The sequence below is a fragment of the Numida meleagris genome, chromosome 4 (genome assembly GCF_002078875.1).
Source record: "Numida meleagris isolate 19003 breed g44 Domestic line chromosome 4, NumMel1.0, whole genome shotgun sequence".
Taxonomy (NCBI): Eukaryota; Metazoa; Chordata; class Aves; order Galliformes; family Numididae; genus Numida; species Numida meleagris.
The window spans coordinates 89,330,966-89,347,617 of NC_034412.1; the positions used below are offsets into that span (position 1 = coordinate 89,330,966).

General features: G+C 37.0%; 1 protein-coding gene across 4 annotated transcripts in view; it reads right to left on the minus strand.

Moving 5' to 3' along the window:
• The window catches only part of CFAP99 (cilia and flagella associated protein 99), a 48,384-nt gene that overhangs the window by 21,616 nt on the left and 10,116 nt on the right, over nucleotides 1-16,652 (minus strand). For all 4 annotated transcript variants that reach the window (XM_021394865.1, XM_021394864.1, XM_021394862.1 and 1 more), the window contains exons 4-8: nucleotides 15,088-15,182; nucleotides 8,624-8,736; nucleotides 6,376-6,550; nucleotides 2,551-2,631; nucleotides 214-279 (exon numbers count right to left, since the gene is read on the minus strand). In XM_021394865.1, coding sequence (XP_021250540.1) covers nucleotides 214-279; nucleotides 2,551-2,631; nucleotides 6,376-6,550; nucleotides 8,624-8,736; nucleotides 15,088-15,182 — 530 coding nt within the window. The remainder of the gene's footprint in view (nucleotides 1-213; nucleotides 280-2,550; nucleotides 2,632-6,375; nucleotides 6,551-8,623; nucleotides 8,737-15,087; nucleotides 15,183-16,652) is intronic.

The following is a 16,652-nucleotide window of genomic DNA, read 5'->3' on the forward strand; positions in this document are numbered from 1 at the left end:
AAATGCAGAGAGGCAAATGTCAGTATGTTTGTTGTATAATCTGAAAACAATAATATGGATGTGAACTGACAACACACCCGTAAGTGACAACACATAATTCCCAGCCCCAAATAAACAAGAATTTTCAAATATTTTGAGATATCTTTACACAACTCAGTTATTTTCATCTTCATACTCGGAGATATTTAAGCAATAAAGTATTTTGTAGCATACCTCTGCTTTTTCGGGTTTCATAGCTGCACACCTGAACTGGTTAGTGTTTGCTTTCAGAAGCAGATCCTAGAATAAAAGTAATTAGCTTCAGGAGTACGGTACATTCATAGTCTCTATTAATTTTCGGTCTGAAAAAACTCTGCAGCACAGACCAGTATACTAATTTGTTTCCAATGAATGGGGGGTTGTGGCAAGGTGAGAGTCGGCCCCATCTCCTATGTAACTAGCGATAGGACCACAGGAATGGCCTCAAGTTGCACCGAGGAGGTTCAGGTTGGATATTAGGAAAAATTTCTTCTCCGAGAGAGTGGTCAGGTGCTGGAACGGGCTGCCCAGGGAGGAGGTTGAGTCACCGTCCCTGGAGGTGTTCAAGAAATGTGTAGATGTGGTACTAAGAGACATGGTTTAGTGTGAAAATATTGGCGGTAGGTGGACCTACCTCATAATCATCTATGGCACATCAGTCCCATAGATAGAAACTGTTTCCATGTAAGAAAAATGGCTTTGTTTTTCTGTTAAATGAGATTATGTTCAGGAGGAGATCTGAGCACCAAGGACTGCTCCAATAGGCATATCGATAACATTAATTCCAGCTGTCATTTCAAATGGGGGGGAAGTACAGGCATTCACATTTCCTGCTTTTAGATATTTCTTTTCATTGTAATCTCTAATCAAATATGGGAAACACAGACTAGATTTTCCAATGGCTTTCTTGTGGTCAGCTGTCCATAGTATCAGCACTTTTATAACCATCTAGCATATGGTTACCAGAGTTCTCACCCCATTTTTCACAGCTGGTCAGACTTTGTACTTACAGCCATAGCTATTACAAAAATGCTACAAAACAGACGGCGTTTTCTTTTAGAACCCAACATTTCAGCTTGTTTAGCAAAGAGTTTAGGGAAGTGACCTTTATGAATGTTTTGGATTCCTTTTATAATGTTCCAGAGGCAACAAAAACTGCTGTTATTGCAGCTATAATTTTTGTGGTCGTTTTCTTTTGTTCCTTGTATTCACGCATTTTCTCCACCGAAGAATGTGGCTGGTATTTAAGTGATTTTATAGTTGTCATAGAGTTTTGACAATATAGGCACTGTGATATCTTGATTTTCCTCCACAGTTTTTCCAGGAAGTTTGTATGTACAAATATGAACACAGACAAATAGATGTGTGCTTTCTCCATAGTGTGGAAATAATAAGAGGATAAAGAAAAATGCAGTACTGTTTGGTAATGAAATACCAAGCATTGGTAATGTGATGAGTCAGCAAAAGGAACACAAAGTTTATCCCCCTAGAATTTATCACACGCTATAGCTTTTACTGTAGTTTAGGAACAAAATCCAATGCCCCTTTCATCACATGGACGTAAGGAGAGCCCAGTACAGTGATAAATGGTTTTGTATGAGTACTAGCTACTAAAAGTTAGAGCAAGGCATTTTCAGAATGGAGGTGGGAGAACGGAGATAAAAACAAGTCAAATAGCACATGTTTTATCATGCTTATACTGTGATTGGATTGGATATGGTGATTGCAGTGTGTGAAGGAAGAAAGAAGTGGGAACTGACATTTAATTAATTCCCTTCCAAAAAGAAGACGACAGTAATCTGCTTTAACCATGATAGGAGCTAACCTAATGAACAGGTTTCATAACAAAGATTGGATCAATTCAAATAGCTAGATCTGTCTCTTTCTGGGAGGGCACTTATCAGACCCTCCCTTCTCCGGCTCTTTTAACACACAGACCATGTACTATGCTTATTTACAAATCGTGATGACTTCCCACTCTCTCAGTCCACTGAAGGAAAGAGCACGAAGTCTGTGTGAAAAAGAAGTTAGAATCTGTTGATATTTTAAAACTCTGAGTAATGATGTGGTCATTATTTATCACTTACTACAGAAGGCAAATAAAAGTACTGAACATATTTCATGTTTCAAGTCTGAACATATTTCATATTTTAAGTCTTGATTATTAAGTGAATGTGTTAAGTACCCACATACCCTGTAGAAGAGACAATTTCTAGCCTGTGAAGAGAAGGAAATAATTGTGTTTCTACTGCCTTTCATAGTTATTTGCATAATTTCTCATGTAATTCCTATTCTGTGAATAAAAGGTGGACCTACACCCAGACAATTAATATTAAAATCAAGATGAACAAAGGGTGATAGAACAGATTAGAGAATGCAAATTTCAGGACTCTAGAGAAAGAGCCAGAACTTATTACCTGCAAAAGCAAAAATGTTTCAGACAGAGTTCTATGACTTGTGAAAACCGGTACAAATTGCAGAACAAATTGTTAGAAGAAAGAGAAGAGCATAACAGGTACATAATAGACTTACTTCTGCTTTCTGGCGGTTTTTTGTTTTGATTTTCTCTAGTTGCTTTTTTTCCTTTGGAGGCTTGTAGGTGCTTGGAGGAACCTTAAAAAAAAGCAATAATATACACAATATGGGACATAAAACATTCCAAGTGATATAGTCTTGCAGTGAAAATGGCACATTCACCTTCACTATAAAACAGCTGCAGTTATTTTTAAAATATTGTTTATTTTCTATTAGTGCCAGCACAGAAGCCACGGACAGATTCTGATTAGCTGGGACCATGCAGGCTTTTTAGATCTGTCCAGTATAATACAAGACCTCGACAAAGAACCAGAAAAAAAGAAAAATCTGAAATGAGCACAAGAAAGGCTAAAGAAATAATAAACACCATAGGCCCTATGAAGGGGGAAAAGTAGTTGCTAGAAATAGAAAAGTTCTATTTGGCATCTCGTAAACTTGTGTTTTGTAGCACTGACAGTCGGATAGGGCAGCTTCATGAAGCTAAATGGTGAGGCTCTTTGACACAGAGTATGGTCAAAGTTTAGGGAAGATAAATACTTCACAGGTTATTAAACAGCCAGGAACTGCAGGAACTCTTTGAGCTGAAATGTCTGGAATCTGAGAAGGCTGTTGGTAAAGCAGCAACTTGTCTCATCCCTGTGCTCTTCCTACACATCTATGTTTGGGTACTGCTGAAGAAAACACACTGGGCAAAACGGGCCTTTGCCCTGGCCTACTCTGGCTGCCCTGATGAACTTTTGTACAACGATATAATTGGAGATGTAGCTAAAATGTTTGGAGGTAGAGGACTGACCATTAATCAGAAATTTGGGAAAGAATTCACATGTCAGGAAGTGCAACAGATGAAATGAAAAATGTATTGCCTGGCCATCCTATGGCTGAGCAGGAGACTAGGCAGAAGGGGGAAACAGGAGCTGTGTGGTTTTCATCCAGGCTGAAGCTTCTGGAGGATTTCAGTATTTGCTTAAGCAGAATCTGGAAAAAGACTGGATGTCTCTTTCCTGTGTGGGTGAGATCGTCTACCAGCTTACAGGACATCTGCTTAAATATTTATCTTGCTAAAAATGTTCTACCTCCAATAGAAGTTTCAGAATTAATTCAAGAATTAATGGGAAAAAAACTGTAATGGGAATGGGGGCATCCCATCTGGTTTTTACTGGACTATATAAAGAGCTATGCTTTGAAAAACTCATGGCACTGATGTACTTTCCGTTGCCTTTGCTACCTGACATCATTATCTACAGGCAAAACAAATGCACAGATAGAAAAGGCCAGCAATTAAATGCATGGTAAGACTGCTCAATATTTTTGTGAGCTTTTTAAGTGAAGTAGAACTGAAAGTATTTCCCAGCAATATCTACAGTTTTTTATTATGCTTTTATGGATGGAGAAATTAAAGCCCAGAGGATTTGCAAAGGGTTGCACAGGCAGTGAGTATCAGTTTATTTCACTCTTCCCAGTCATGTGCTTTACCTGCAAAACTGCAATCATCTGCCAGCATAAGCTGAAGATCTCACCACAGAAAATGCTGTGCTTGTTCCAAGTAATTTAAGGAGGAGACTTTTCAATCTGCTGTTTCAGAAATGTTCCTAGTCTTGTAATTTAGCCCTCAGATATCACGGTTATGATTACCAATCAGGCAGATGGATAGACAACACAGCAATCACCCTTTCTAATAATAAACAACTTGCAGTTGTCAGAAGAGGATGAATAAATCACTATAAGCAAATTGTAAATTCCAGCAATAGAGAGATTGGAAAGGCCAAACTGCACCTACTCAATTCTAAAGTATAAGAAAAAGGGGGCCTGGAGTGGCACACACCAAGCTTGCTTTTCCCCTCCAGCCTGTAGTCAGGTTCACCTACGCTTTCTAGATATGCTTCTACCGGAGGTTTATTTCAGGAGTAGGCATCACGAGAATTTTAAGGAAGAACAAAATGGCATGACATCCTCACTGAGCTGACACCGTGCATAAAGAAGCAGAACTACAGGTTTTTCTAAGGGGCCCTGAGACAGCAGCTCTGGATAAACTCCAGACCCAACACGGGCTATTCAGCGCCTTAAAGGTGCAGACAAGCAAATATCTGGAGAATGACAAATGATTTCTATGAAACAGTTCAGTTTTGTTTAATCACTCCCAAAATACACACCCAAGTAGAAATACCTTATAGTAGATAAGATGAGGCAGTGTCACAATGCCTGGAGAATATAAGCTTCAGGAAGAAGCGTGAGAGGAAATTATTATACAGAATGATAAATTAGCACATTGAACTTTGGTAGTGACCAGAATTCTATTTTTTTAAAGTTACTGTTGTAAGACAGACAAGGGCAGGCTAATGCAATACTTATTCTACTAAGAGCTTCTCTTTTTATACATAACAAGATCATGAAGGCAAGTATATTTGATCTATGTATTAGCATTCCTCTTATTAACATACAACTCTTCACCGCACAGCATCCAAATCTATGTACTGCTCTCACTATGTACTACATCTTTCTTGCCATCTGGACTGCCTTTTCAGTCTCTGCTGAAAGTTCAGGATCTAAAATGGTGATGCTGGCAATAATGTGGCAAATTAAAGTGAAGCTTTATTTGCTGAGATAGGTGTAGGGATGGGCACATCATATGTTACTACTGCACTAATGGTTTTAGATTCACACAAGCTATTGCATTTGCAGAGTTGGCCAGAATGCAATCCAAATTTTGTATAACCTGAACAACACAGATGAACTACAGTCAATTAATCTGCATTAAAGCAAACTTATTCTAAGAGGGGCTGCACAGCATAAAGGTACTAAAATGACAGCAATATGACTCACTCCTATACCAATTAAGTAGTTATTAAATGCGGTTTTTCAGAGCCCAGTATTAAGCTGTTTCAATGTAAAATTCCATTAACTGTATAACACAATACCACTAAGTTGCTCTGCTGTCCTGAGATGTAAATGGAATCTAAGAGCATTCAACATATGCATTATTTAAAATCTGAAGTGCAGATAATACTCAAAACAATGACTTCCAAGCTCACTTCCCACTGCATTTAAATATAGATGATTTTGGAGTCTTTATTAAGTTAGTGAGAGCAACTTGATCCCAAATCCTGTTTGCCTTACCCCAGTGAGCTAACTTAAAACCAACTGTGTGTCTCTAATTTGTACCAGCGTGACTGAACCAGAATCTTAGACATTTAGTAAAATAAAAGCTTACCATTTCAAAGAAAAAAGTCAACTCTCATTTGTATGTGAGCAATAAATTTAAACAGAAAAAAGAAAATTTAGAGATTCAACATTAATAGAAATAGCAAGAAATAAAATTCCACCCTCAAGGAGGAGTTGCAAAATTAGAGTTCATCTCATCTCCACTGAAATTGCTTTGCTATTTGTTTTAATGAGTTAATCTAAAAAAATCCATTTAATTTTTTTCATTTGAATATTCTTTTCTTACCTGTTTCATTGTATTATCCAAACCAAGCATTTTACAAATCCAAGGACTACCATAAACTTTCGTATCATGCTTTCATCAATTTATATCCACTGTGTAGTTCTACCTCCAAAAGATGCAAAACAACAGAAATCAACCGTTTCCCTCTCCTTTATTTGGCCTACAGTTTGCTTACACAAGATTCACTGAAATGAAAACAGCCAGTTTTTTTTAGAAATTTGACCTTCAGTAACACTGAAAATGGAATACATTCTTGTTGGTCTGTCAAGCGTTTTAGATTTTCTACAATTATTTTGAAATAGACTATTAAATCACTTACCGTGATTTTGTGCACAAGAACACACAAATCATAGTATCTCACAAAGCACAAAAAAACTCACAGGGGAACTTTTTTCCAGCACTGGTATTGGCAGAGGTACAGGAACAGCACGTGGCTTGGGAACAGTCAAATTAAATTCCTTCGGCTGAGTGACCGTTGATATCTTGACATCGGCAGTACGATTACTTAACTTATCCGCAAGTTGTTCTACCAATTGCTGTACTTTAGGCTGCCATCTTCAAATAAAAATAGATTTTTAAATTTTATTACATTTTTTTCTATTGTACAAACTTACAATACGGTATTTGAAGTTGGCGCTTGTGTGAATTCTGTAACACTTCACACCATTGTTAATTTCCTTTAAATAAAATAAACCTGTTAACTTCTACTTAGGATTTAGTTGGATTGTGTTATTTCACCTCTTGGTGGATGCTAGTCCAGAAGTAAAATAGCCAAAGTTTCTTCTGAATAAGCAACTATGTTGCTAGCTTGTTTTGCAGAGGACCATGAAACAGCAAACTGGCTTTCAGAAGCCGAGTACATGCAGATGAAGAGACTATGGACAGACAGTGGTCTAAGTATTACCACTGCCATCATCTGACAGAGTATGCACAGATCAATCTCATAGCACATGCAAGTCTAATTAAAAAAAAATAAAAATAGAAAGATGTAAGGAATTTGGTGGGATTAGCAAATTAACCCTCAAAACAAGTTGGTGCCTGTAGGGCAGTTGAGATGATTTTGATTTCTCTGCATTTGGATTTTTGACTGTATGATGGTTCAAACTTCCCAGGAATGACAGGAAGGTACAGAATTCAAGGTGCCATACAAACAAGCTATCACAGGGCTGACAGCTAAATGTCAGCTACTGATTCTCCATATCATTCAACCTGTAAGTATTACATATGCAATGGAGTTTTCTCAGAATGTACAAATCAGATGACTGCAAATTTATCATGACTTCTTCATGCAACTATTAGCTTAGCCACTACTGTGACTGTAGGATGAAGCTTACAAGTAACCTCTGAAAGTAACGGGACTTTGATATCAACCTAGTATTTCAATGAATTTAGGCTACTGAAGTAATTAAACTGACCAGTGCACCCTCAGGCCCTTGAAAGAAGTTTCAAATCTAGTATTGAAATCAGGTCTTCAGCATTGTTGTACAACTTACATTTGCTTGTAGGCAAAATGTGTGCTTGCTACTCTGAATGCAACTGTGTGCAAATGACAGTTCTCACAAGCCTACTATTAATGAAACATAAGCAACAGATCATATTGCTGTTCTGTACCTCTGTATCTTTATATTGTTGTTGTAAGAATACTTTAGAATTAGAATTACTACACAAGAATATATTGAACCAAACTCTGACTTCAAATATGTCTCTGTAATTACTGTAGTATGCAGTGGAATTGTATTTCAAGCCAGATCTATAGTACTGCATTTACTAATTTCACATAGTCTATAGGGTACTATAGGGTTAATTCTACTGACTGATACAACAGAACAAGACACAAATTCTTTTTCAGCTGGCATTGTTTATAACAGTTCTGTCTAACAGTGTTCGCCGTCATTTGTGGTAATCTACATTGCATTGAGGAGGATATGTGATTGCAGCCACCAAGGTATACCCATGTTAGTGTTAATTTATCTGTCCTGGGAGAAAAAAAGAGTTAAAAAGTGACACAACAAGCTGCTGAGTAACTGAGATGCAGCTACTCTTTCTCAATGTGAAAATGTTCCAGCCTAGCAAAGGTACTCATGCTGGTGTATCACCACCAAAGCAATGTGTGGACATATCTGGCCCCTTCAAGCATTTAAACCATTAAGTGATGCTGCAACTACGTAAATAAATAATAATTTAAAAATACTTGTTTACACGCTTATCTGATTTGCTCAGAAGGGATTTTACGACTGTCTGCTTAAACAAATCTGAGCACAATGCCAAGCTCAGGGAAGTCAAACATCTCTTTTTCATGTTCTTAATGTCATACAGATGTTGAAGTGACTTATGAGGCTGGACTCACTCCCTGAGAGAACACGAACCAGCTAGTGTGATGTTTCACCTATTCATGGGCACTGAGAAACAAATTTAGAACAGCTGTGAAAGGACTTCTCTATGAGAGAACCCTGCCTCTGGGTAACTAAAACGGATTACTATTGTCTCATGAAGACAAGAAGGGTTCTCAGTGACTTCAGTGGGAAAAATATTTTAAAAGCAAATTGAATTTTCAGCAGAAGGTTTCTGCAATGTATTGCATTTAAGCTCTTGAGGTGACCACAGGCTACTAAAGTACTGACTGCTTACCTTAGCAGTGGATCAATCCAGTTCTCCTTTACATACAGTGAATCGTACAACTGACTCCATTCATCTTTTATCCACGTGTTCAAATACAAGGCATTGAAGAAGAATCTAAGAAACTAGTAACAAGTGATTTATTTTCAACATGGTTATTAAAGGTATGAGGTACATAAAACTACAAAAAAAAAAAAACCCAAACAAACAAACATGATTTGTTTACAGATACTGCTGAAGAACTTGGTTTTATTTTACCCTGTATTATAACCACATCTGCTTGATATTTGTATGTCCTTAGCTCTGCTAGGAAAGCCTCATGTTCTTCAGCTCTATTTTATGAAACAGTAATAGATACTAAAATACTTTAATGGCCTAAAAAAAATCTAGTGGCTACAATATGGAGGTGTTTTGATGCATCTTTAAGTTGATTCAAACATCATGTAACAAAAGTTTTCACTAAAAAATAAAGTAATTGCTACCTCCATACACTGATTTTAGTTTAATTACACATTAGAGTTTTGAATTCTAATATACCTATAGCCAGCTCCTGATTATTTGTGGCTGGATGAGCCATGGTGCTCCAAAGTATCTCAGGCCTGGCAATGCACCAGAATTACTTTGGATCCTTTCAACTCCCTGGGAACTTTGCAGGGAGAACTGGTGAGAACTACAGTAGCTGCTATACAATACGGTTTCATTTTTTATTGAAATACAATTAATTGACATGCTCCCATTAAACTAGGAAGCTTCAATTTGGCACATACACATTATACGGCGCTACATGCTTGACAAATAACAACTAACGTTCAAACTTCTGTTTTCCACTGGAGTTCACCAGAAGGTCAAGAGCCTTTCTTTAAAACCTGAACTGTTCAAACAGCCTTTTGAAACACTCTTGAAAAATGGTACTCAGATTCAGCACGTGTCACGGACAACATAAATTTCAAATTTGAACCTGAACTTTTTCATTAACATTCCCGGAAATGTAAGAATTCCTGGCAATCACAGAATCATAGAACACGCTGAAGAGGAAGGGACCCAACTATCACACAGAAATAATCCCAGTCATAGCAAAAAAGCCCTAAATAATACAGACATTATGGGACATACTGTTTGCAGCCACTTGAATAGTTTCCAGCAGAGACTGCAGGTCTTATTATTTCAGACTTGGCTTCGGTCCTGTCTTATTTGGGTTGGTTTCTACAGAGCCATATAGGTTCTTGTATAGAGTTTTTGCTCCAGAGGACTAGCAGGCAGCTTCTTAATTCACAGGTGGTGCCCAGCTCAAGATGGGTTAGAGCCTCATGAATTACTCAGCTATAAACAATATAGGTTTGACTCTAGGTGTTTGCTGTAGAAGTTATAGAGGCATAGACTACTTTAAATCCGTAGTATTCTGATAATTTCCAAGGAATCAACCGGTAAATTTGGTCTTATTTTCATCTGTTTGGCTTTTGGTAGAATCAAATGTTTGATCAACAACTGAATGACTAAGTGATTATTACTACCTTGGATTCCCATTCATGTCTAGAAACTACTGCTCTTCCCCCAAACTGAAGATGCTGATGTATCAGCACACTACCTAGAAGAATATATTTAATCTCTAAAAGCAGGACTATAAACTAAATGTTGAATTGTGAAGGCTTTTTTTTTTTTTCTGTTTCCAGGTTCAGTGGAGCATGCCAAGCATATGATAAGTGAATGTATTTCATCCTATTGTTTTAGAAACACATTCATTCTCCTTCTGGAGGATCTTTCTCTGTAATACACACACGTTCAGTTTCATTTTTCACTAACATAATCATTTGTGCTTATGCAATATATAAATAAAATGCTAAAAGTCTAGACAGTTCTCATAGTCTCCAAGAGTACCAATGCATTGCATATACACTACTTCTAGCAGTTATAACAACAAATTTTGCATTCAGGTATCCCAGGTGTAGATATGATTATTGACCCAGAGAATCGTGTCCATTGCCCAAGTACTCTTCTTACCCTATGCAAGGCCCTGACAACAGCCAGAGTTTATAAAAAAAATGCATTTTTATATCCCATGAACACAAGTATGAGTACAGGGATGTATTGAACGTGAGCTGATATACTTAAAAATAGGCAGACCCTGAGGTGAGGAGTTAGTTTCACATTTTGGAGTATTCAGAGTGTTTATAGAAGAAGCGGATGTGGAAATACTGCAGGTGGTGTTTTATAAATCCTCCAGTTTTCTTTCATTGGCTTTCATCAATTTGAGCTCCTGTCTGTGTCCTCAGTATTCTTCTTCTATAGCCTACTCCATCCTCAGAGCCTTCAATCAGTTTTCTATTACGTTGCTACATGAAACTAAGCCTCCGAATTATTGTTATCTGAGCTCCCTCTGACTGATCTTTTCTGTCTAGGTCTTCTAAATGTTTGCTTTAATAATCTTCTACAAAGTACTTGCAGCTACCTCTTCAAGGCAGATGAAACTAATAAAAACATGAATTTGGTGATTTCTAGTTGTTGTATTAAACAGCTGGCTATGATCAATTGAGGTCTCCCACTGCATCTCCAGTTATGCACTCATAATTAACATTTCACACTGTGTTAGGACAAACGGGTAATTCTGTGATGGATAGATGCTATGATGTATTCCTATGAGGCACAGACTGTGGTTAACTGTGTAATCAGATACAGATGCTGTGATGCACGTCTTAGTCTTCTGTGTTTTAGTCACAATCCCCAGAGAAATGCTATAAGGACATGCCCAAAATGCATCATGTGGGAAAAGACCTTGGATGCTGCCCTGGAACAGTTATTCAGGTAATGCAGGGAATGCCAGTGGCAATGCAGGGATTGCCAGACATTGGTTCTGACCCTAGGCTGCCTGGGCCCAGCTCCACAGTCTTGGCTTTGATAATTCACATCACAGACAGCAAATCTGGGCAGAATCAGACCCATGTATCCACAGAACATTTCGTTTCTTAATAATAGAAGCTTCTGTGTTTCGTGAACTGAATTACTAGGAAATATCCCTTACATTTCTGTTTTGTCTTTGGTCACATGTGAGCAAGTGGGAACCCCAATATTATCATTCTTTGCTTTTATAGAACAAAATACAGTCTAAAGTTCTCAGATTTCTGTTACCAGTATCTGTCTCCTTAGTGAAGACTCTGACAGTCTTTTGGATAACAGCATTCCTCTGCTTACTCCTCTGTCCTAAATGTTCATAGCCCTAGAGTTTAGCTACTCACTGAGCAAGATGAGCTAGATTCATTTCTTCTCTGAAATAGGTGGAATTACACCAGAAATTGTACCCATTTTTACTATTTTAACTTTCTCTGGCTGTAATAATGCATTTGTACAGGTGGGCTAAATTAAAGCTTGCTTATCAGAATTTGAACATGTCCTGCTAATATTCTCTTAATATATTTTTACCCAGAGGGATCATTTGTAAGAAGGAATTTAAAAAATGGGAAGTTTCCTCATTTGAGATCATCTTCACATTCACAGTCACTTACATTCACAAGATAAGCTTTTGATTCTTGAGTCAAGGAAGTAACTGCAAGAAACAGTAGATTCATTTTCTCCATACAGGTCATCCACTACCTGAGAAGGAGATTACTTCGGCTGCACACAACCACAGCTATTTGCTGTACTAGCAAAGGCAATCAAGGACGTTCCTGTCCACTCTTCTCTTTTCCTGTTGATTCTTTCCCTCTTATTTTTCACTTGAACCATGTATAAGCTGTCCTACCAGGAAGTGGGCAACTCCATTTTGAGAATCCTGAGTTAAACGTATGCAGAAAAGTGTCCTAGCATGGACTCAGGTCCTTCTGCCCCTGTTTGACCCCACTTGGACTTCTCTCCTTATATCCTCTAGGAGGATGATCTTGCCCTACTTCCTACTGATCTTTTCCTACTATTCCTATCTCATCATAGCAGCAATAATAATATGCAGTTCTTATTCAGTAATTTTACTTGCAGATCTCAGAAGTTCTTTATAAATGACTTCAGTGCTGTTGGTAACAATCAGAACAAAATAGAATGAAACATTCTTAAATGCTATAGGGAATGCATTTTTTTACAAGGCAAGTATAAAATTATAGATGTTTACTTCAACGTTTTATTTCAACAGAGTCTTTCCTCTATCATACAAACCCTAAAATTTTATCACAAAAATAAAATAATAAAATGTATGAATAATTGAGCATGAAAATAGGCTTGAGTTAGCAATGCATAACTAAGTTATTAGAAAAACAATCCTGCTAAGGTTACAAAACTGGGTTTTATCTTATGATTCTGTAAGTATACAACCACAAAGAATTCTTGCATGTATCCTTAATAGTACAGAATGAGATCTTACAATTTTCTGTTCAAGCAGAGGAATGTGTGTGAACAAAGTAGTTGTATAATTTTGCCTGGAAAATACTTGAACAGGAACCAGTCGTAGGGAAACACTGAATTTCATTCAAATGGATTCTGTCACACAGTGCTGTAAGAGGAAGGTTTACTCACACCAGTAGATCTCATTCATAAACATAGTGCCTTTAATTTCATGAAAGCTACTCAAGTGCGTATGGTTTATCTGCATGATTAAGAAAATTCCAGTCAACCTGCGATATGCAGGAACATTTCTCTTTTAACTGGAACGAATCTTTTCTAAGTAAATAAATGTGAATAATTATTTTCTACCTCAGCTGAACTCAGGCACAATCAGTCATCAGGCAATATGTACAGGTCAGCATCCTGATGGAGAATCCCAAATTGCTGACAACTTCAGGCTGTTGCTAAGGCTGTAAATCTGCCTCTAGCTGTTTTTTTGTCTCGGTTGCTGGGGGACCAAATGCTGCTTCTAAATCCTCTGCTGCAGGTGCATTAATATAATCTAGTTTCACTTTGCAGACAAAGAACCTCTTCTAATGCAAGGAAGGAAAACCTAGGTACCATGGTGATGAGGATCTGATAAAATACTTAAGCAAACAAAGTTACATCTACAGGAGAAAAAAAAGTAGTAGGTGCAGATCACCACACATGCAGCACTTCCCTATCAGACAAAAACTATTCCAGACAAGAAAGGAGAAACTGTCTGAAATAAAACATTACGGTACTGACACATAAAACATATACATCTAGGTGAACAGAATCAACAAGAGATAACTGGCATGAAGTGGGAAGACTCTGTTGCTAGCTGAATGAGCTCAAGATGCATCCAATCCAGAGGCTTGTTCCTAAGATGTTTACTAAAGAAGAGGCTGGGAGAGCATTTTAGACAGAGTGATTTGTCTGTCTATCAGATTAAGGTAATTCTTCTAACCACTTCTTTTTTTTTTTTTCCTAACAGTTGATAAAATATATCATTTTGTTCTCTGAATGGAATTAATAAAAACAATCCATGGTGAACCCATGAAAGCAAAGTGACCAGAGTATTCCTAAAAGCATTATGCAGACAACCTAACCTTCTTTCTCCCTACATAATACAAAGCAACTGTGCTCATGAAAAAGACACAGCCATTCACATGAACATTCAATGTTCAGAAAAAAGATAAACATCACCTTCTGAGTACTAATGATTAAAATTTGGCTATCCCCAAATCTCACACTTATATAGAAGACTATATTATTTGCTATTCAAACATTCTATTTGTATGTGTTTTGCAACACCCAGATTATCACAGTTAACACAAGTAAAGTCACTAGTAATCTAATTTTTAGCTTATTTTCCCAAGAAAACAGGGCTTATGAGAAAGGATTGCCAGTCAGTTGATCCTTCTCCCTAGCTTTAAGTCGTAGCTTTTAAGACAGTCAGCACTTTCAACCATTTTTAAAGAGAAGCAAAAGACATTTACGTTTTTATAACTGTCATGAAAACTAGCAAACAAGTAGAGGAGAGAAATCCAAACTGATGAGTAGGGAGGAAAAGGCAGGCAGAATTTTATTGTCATACTTTCTGTTTGGCAGCAATGGAATTGTCAATTGTATATATTTTGTAATGATGCAATTGGTACGTGCCTAACCCCAAACTAGAAACTCTGCTTTTTCTGGAAAAGGGAAAAAGAATTGGAGGGGCAATAGGATTAATAATCAAAGTGGCAGTGGGCTGCTTAGGGAAAAAAGAACACAAATTGGCATGAAGTGCAAGTTTCAACAGATTCATTGTGTATGACAAAAACTTGTTCTACTGCCTGAAGTCAAAGATGGAATGCAAGCAGAGCCGAGAGTAAGCTAGAAGGACAGCTGTAAATCATTGGATTATTCTACTTCCTTAGATGATAAAAAAATACAATTTAATCTTTGACTGAATATGAGGTAGTTGTTGCCTAAGTACAGAAACTCAAGATTTTTGTGATAACAGAATAATAATTTCTATTTAATTGCTGAATTTAAACTGAAAACTAATTTCTCAATTTAAATTATCCTGAAAGTTGAGAGAAATTATCTGATTAATCAAATACAATGAGGAAAACACAAATTAGTGAAAAAAAAAGTACTTCTATTACCTTATGCATTTTTGCAGTGTCTAGAGATTTCACAATTCTGCTGAAGTGCTGAAGACCAAGCTCTTCTAGTTGAAAAGTTGCCAAATAGCAAATAACTGGCAAAAGAGAAATATATTTAAAATGCAACAGGAAAGTGTGGTAAATGTATACACTCTGTTCAGCATGCTCTAGGGCTTTAATCTTAAATACTCTTCTATATTGCTTATCTAACTGGGCAATATAGTGCTTGTCAGTGAGAAATCGTAAAAGGAAAGTTATAATATTCACCTTATGCTTATTATTCACCTTGTGACTATGCTGTGGTTCATATAAGTCAGTTATCAGTTTCTTGAATTAGATCTAGGCTAGCATAAATTTACAGTTTTTTGAAGAATTTATATAGAATTCAATGCAAAAATTGTAACAGCTGTCCACTTACACAAAAAATGTAAAGCAGCAGTAGCTATCCAAAAAGCATCCAAGATAGAGGTCCTCCCAGCACCTGCAAATATCTGTTCGCAAAACTGGGATACCTACTAGTGCAGAATTTGGAATCCTCTAAGACTGTGCAGAGATTTCATTATGCCACCCTCATTGCTAAAATAAGCAGCTCCGTCAACCCCTAAACGCTTGTTCCCATTCTCTCCCTTTACTTCCTGGCATTTCTTCTCTAGGGCAAGTACCCACAGAGCCAAGGTGAATCAGATTGTGAATTTTAACCTGAAACAGTTTCATGATCAGTTTGCTGGATGGCAGCTAAAAAATTCTAACTCATGGGGGTGAGAATTGGTGGCCAGTGATGAGGATAAGGGCAGACCATTTCTTTGGGCAATTGTACCATCTAATACACCAAGTATATGCATATTCCATCTGTGAAATTCCACGTCAATGTGGCAATAAGGCAGGGAAAACAGGACTCAAATGGCTCCTGAGAGGCATGACTGAAAAGTTTCTGAAAGGATTAAATTGTTATAAACAGCTCTTTTATGATGTAATGAACATTTCCAGTGTAAGCAAAGTCATTCTAAAAAAATCTAACGTGAAGGAAAAAAAACTAAAAAAAAGTTTTGATAGTGGATTTTTCAACATATTCTGTTTTTAATATTCTTAAGAGAGGATACCTTTCCAAAATCATAGTTTATTGTACAAAACAAAAGTTTTAAACATAAAATTTCTAGTATTTCATTTCCCTTTTATTTTCAAGTGATCACTTTGCATAGATATTGCAATTTATGCTTTTATTCTAAATTATAATTAAAACAAATTTTCAAATTGTGGAATTCTCTGAGAAATCCAGATCTGATTCTCTCATTCCCTTCTGGCACATACGCAGTTTGATACAGAAGGAATCAGTTCTTTGAGATTTCAATGGGCCTGCAAAGTTCACGAGCTTCCGTATCAGCTTTTATTTGACCATATTGACTTGCATCAGTCAGACTTCACTCACACTGCAGTATTTTAGCTGCCACCAAACCAATAAGTCCTGACCAATATGCTGCAACCAACCCAGTGAATCGTTAGGCTTCAATCTTGTGCTTTAGCATAGCAACATATTTAAGCAGTCTTAGTAGAATATACATTTATCT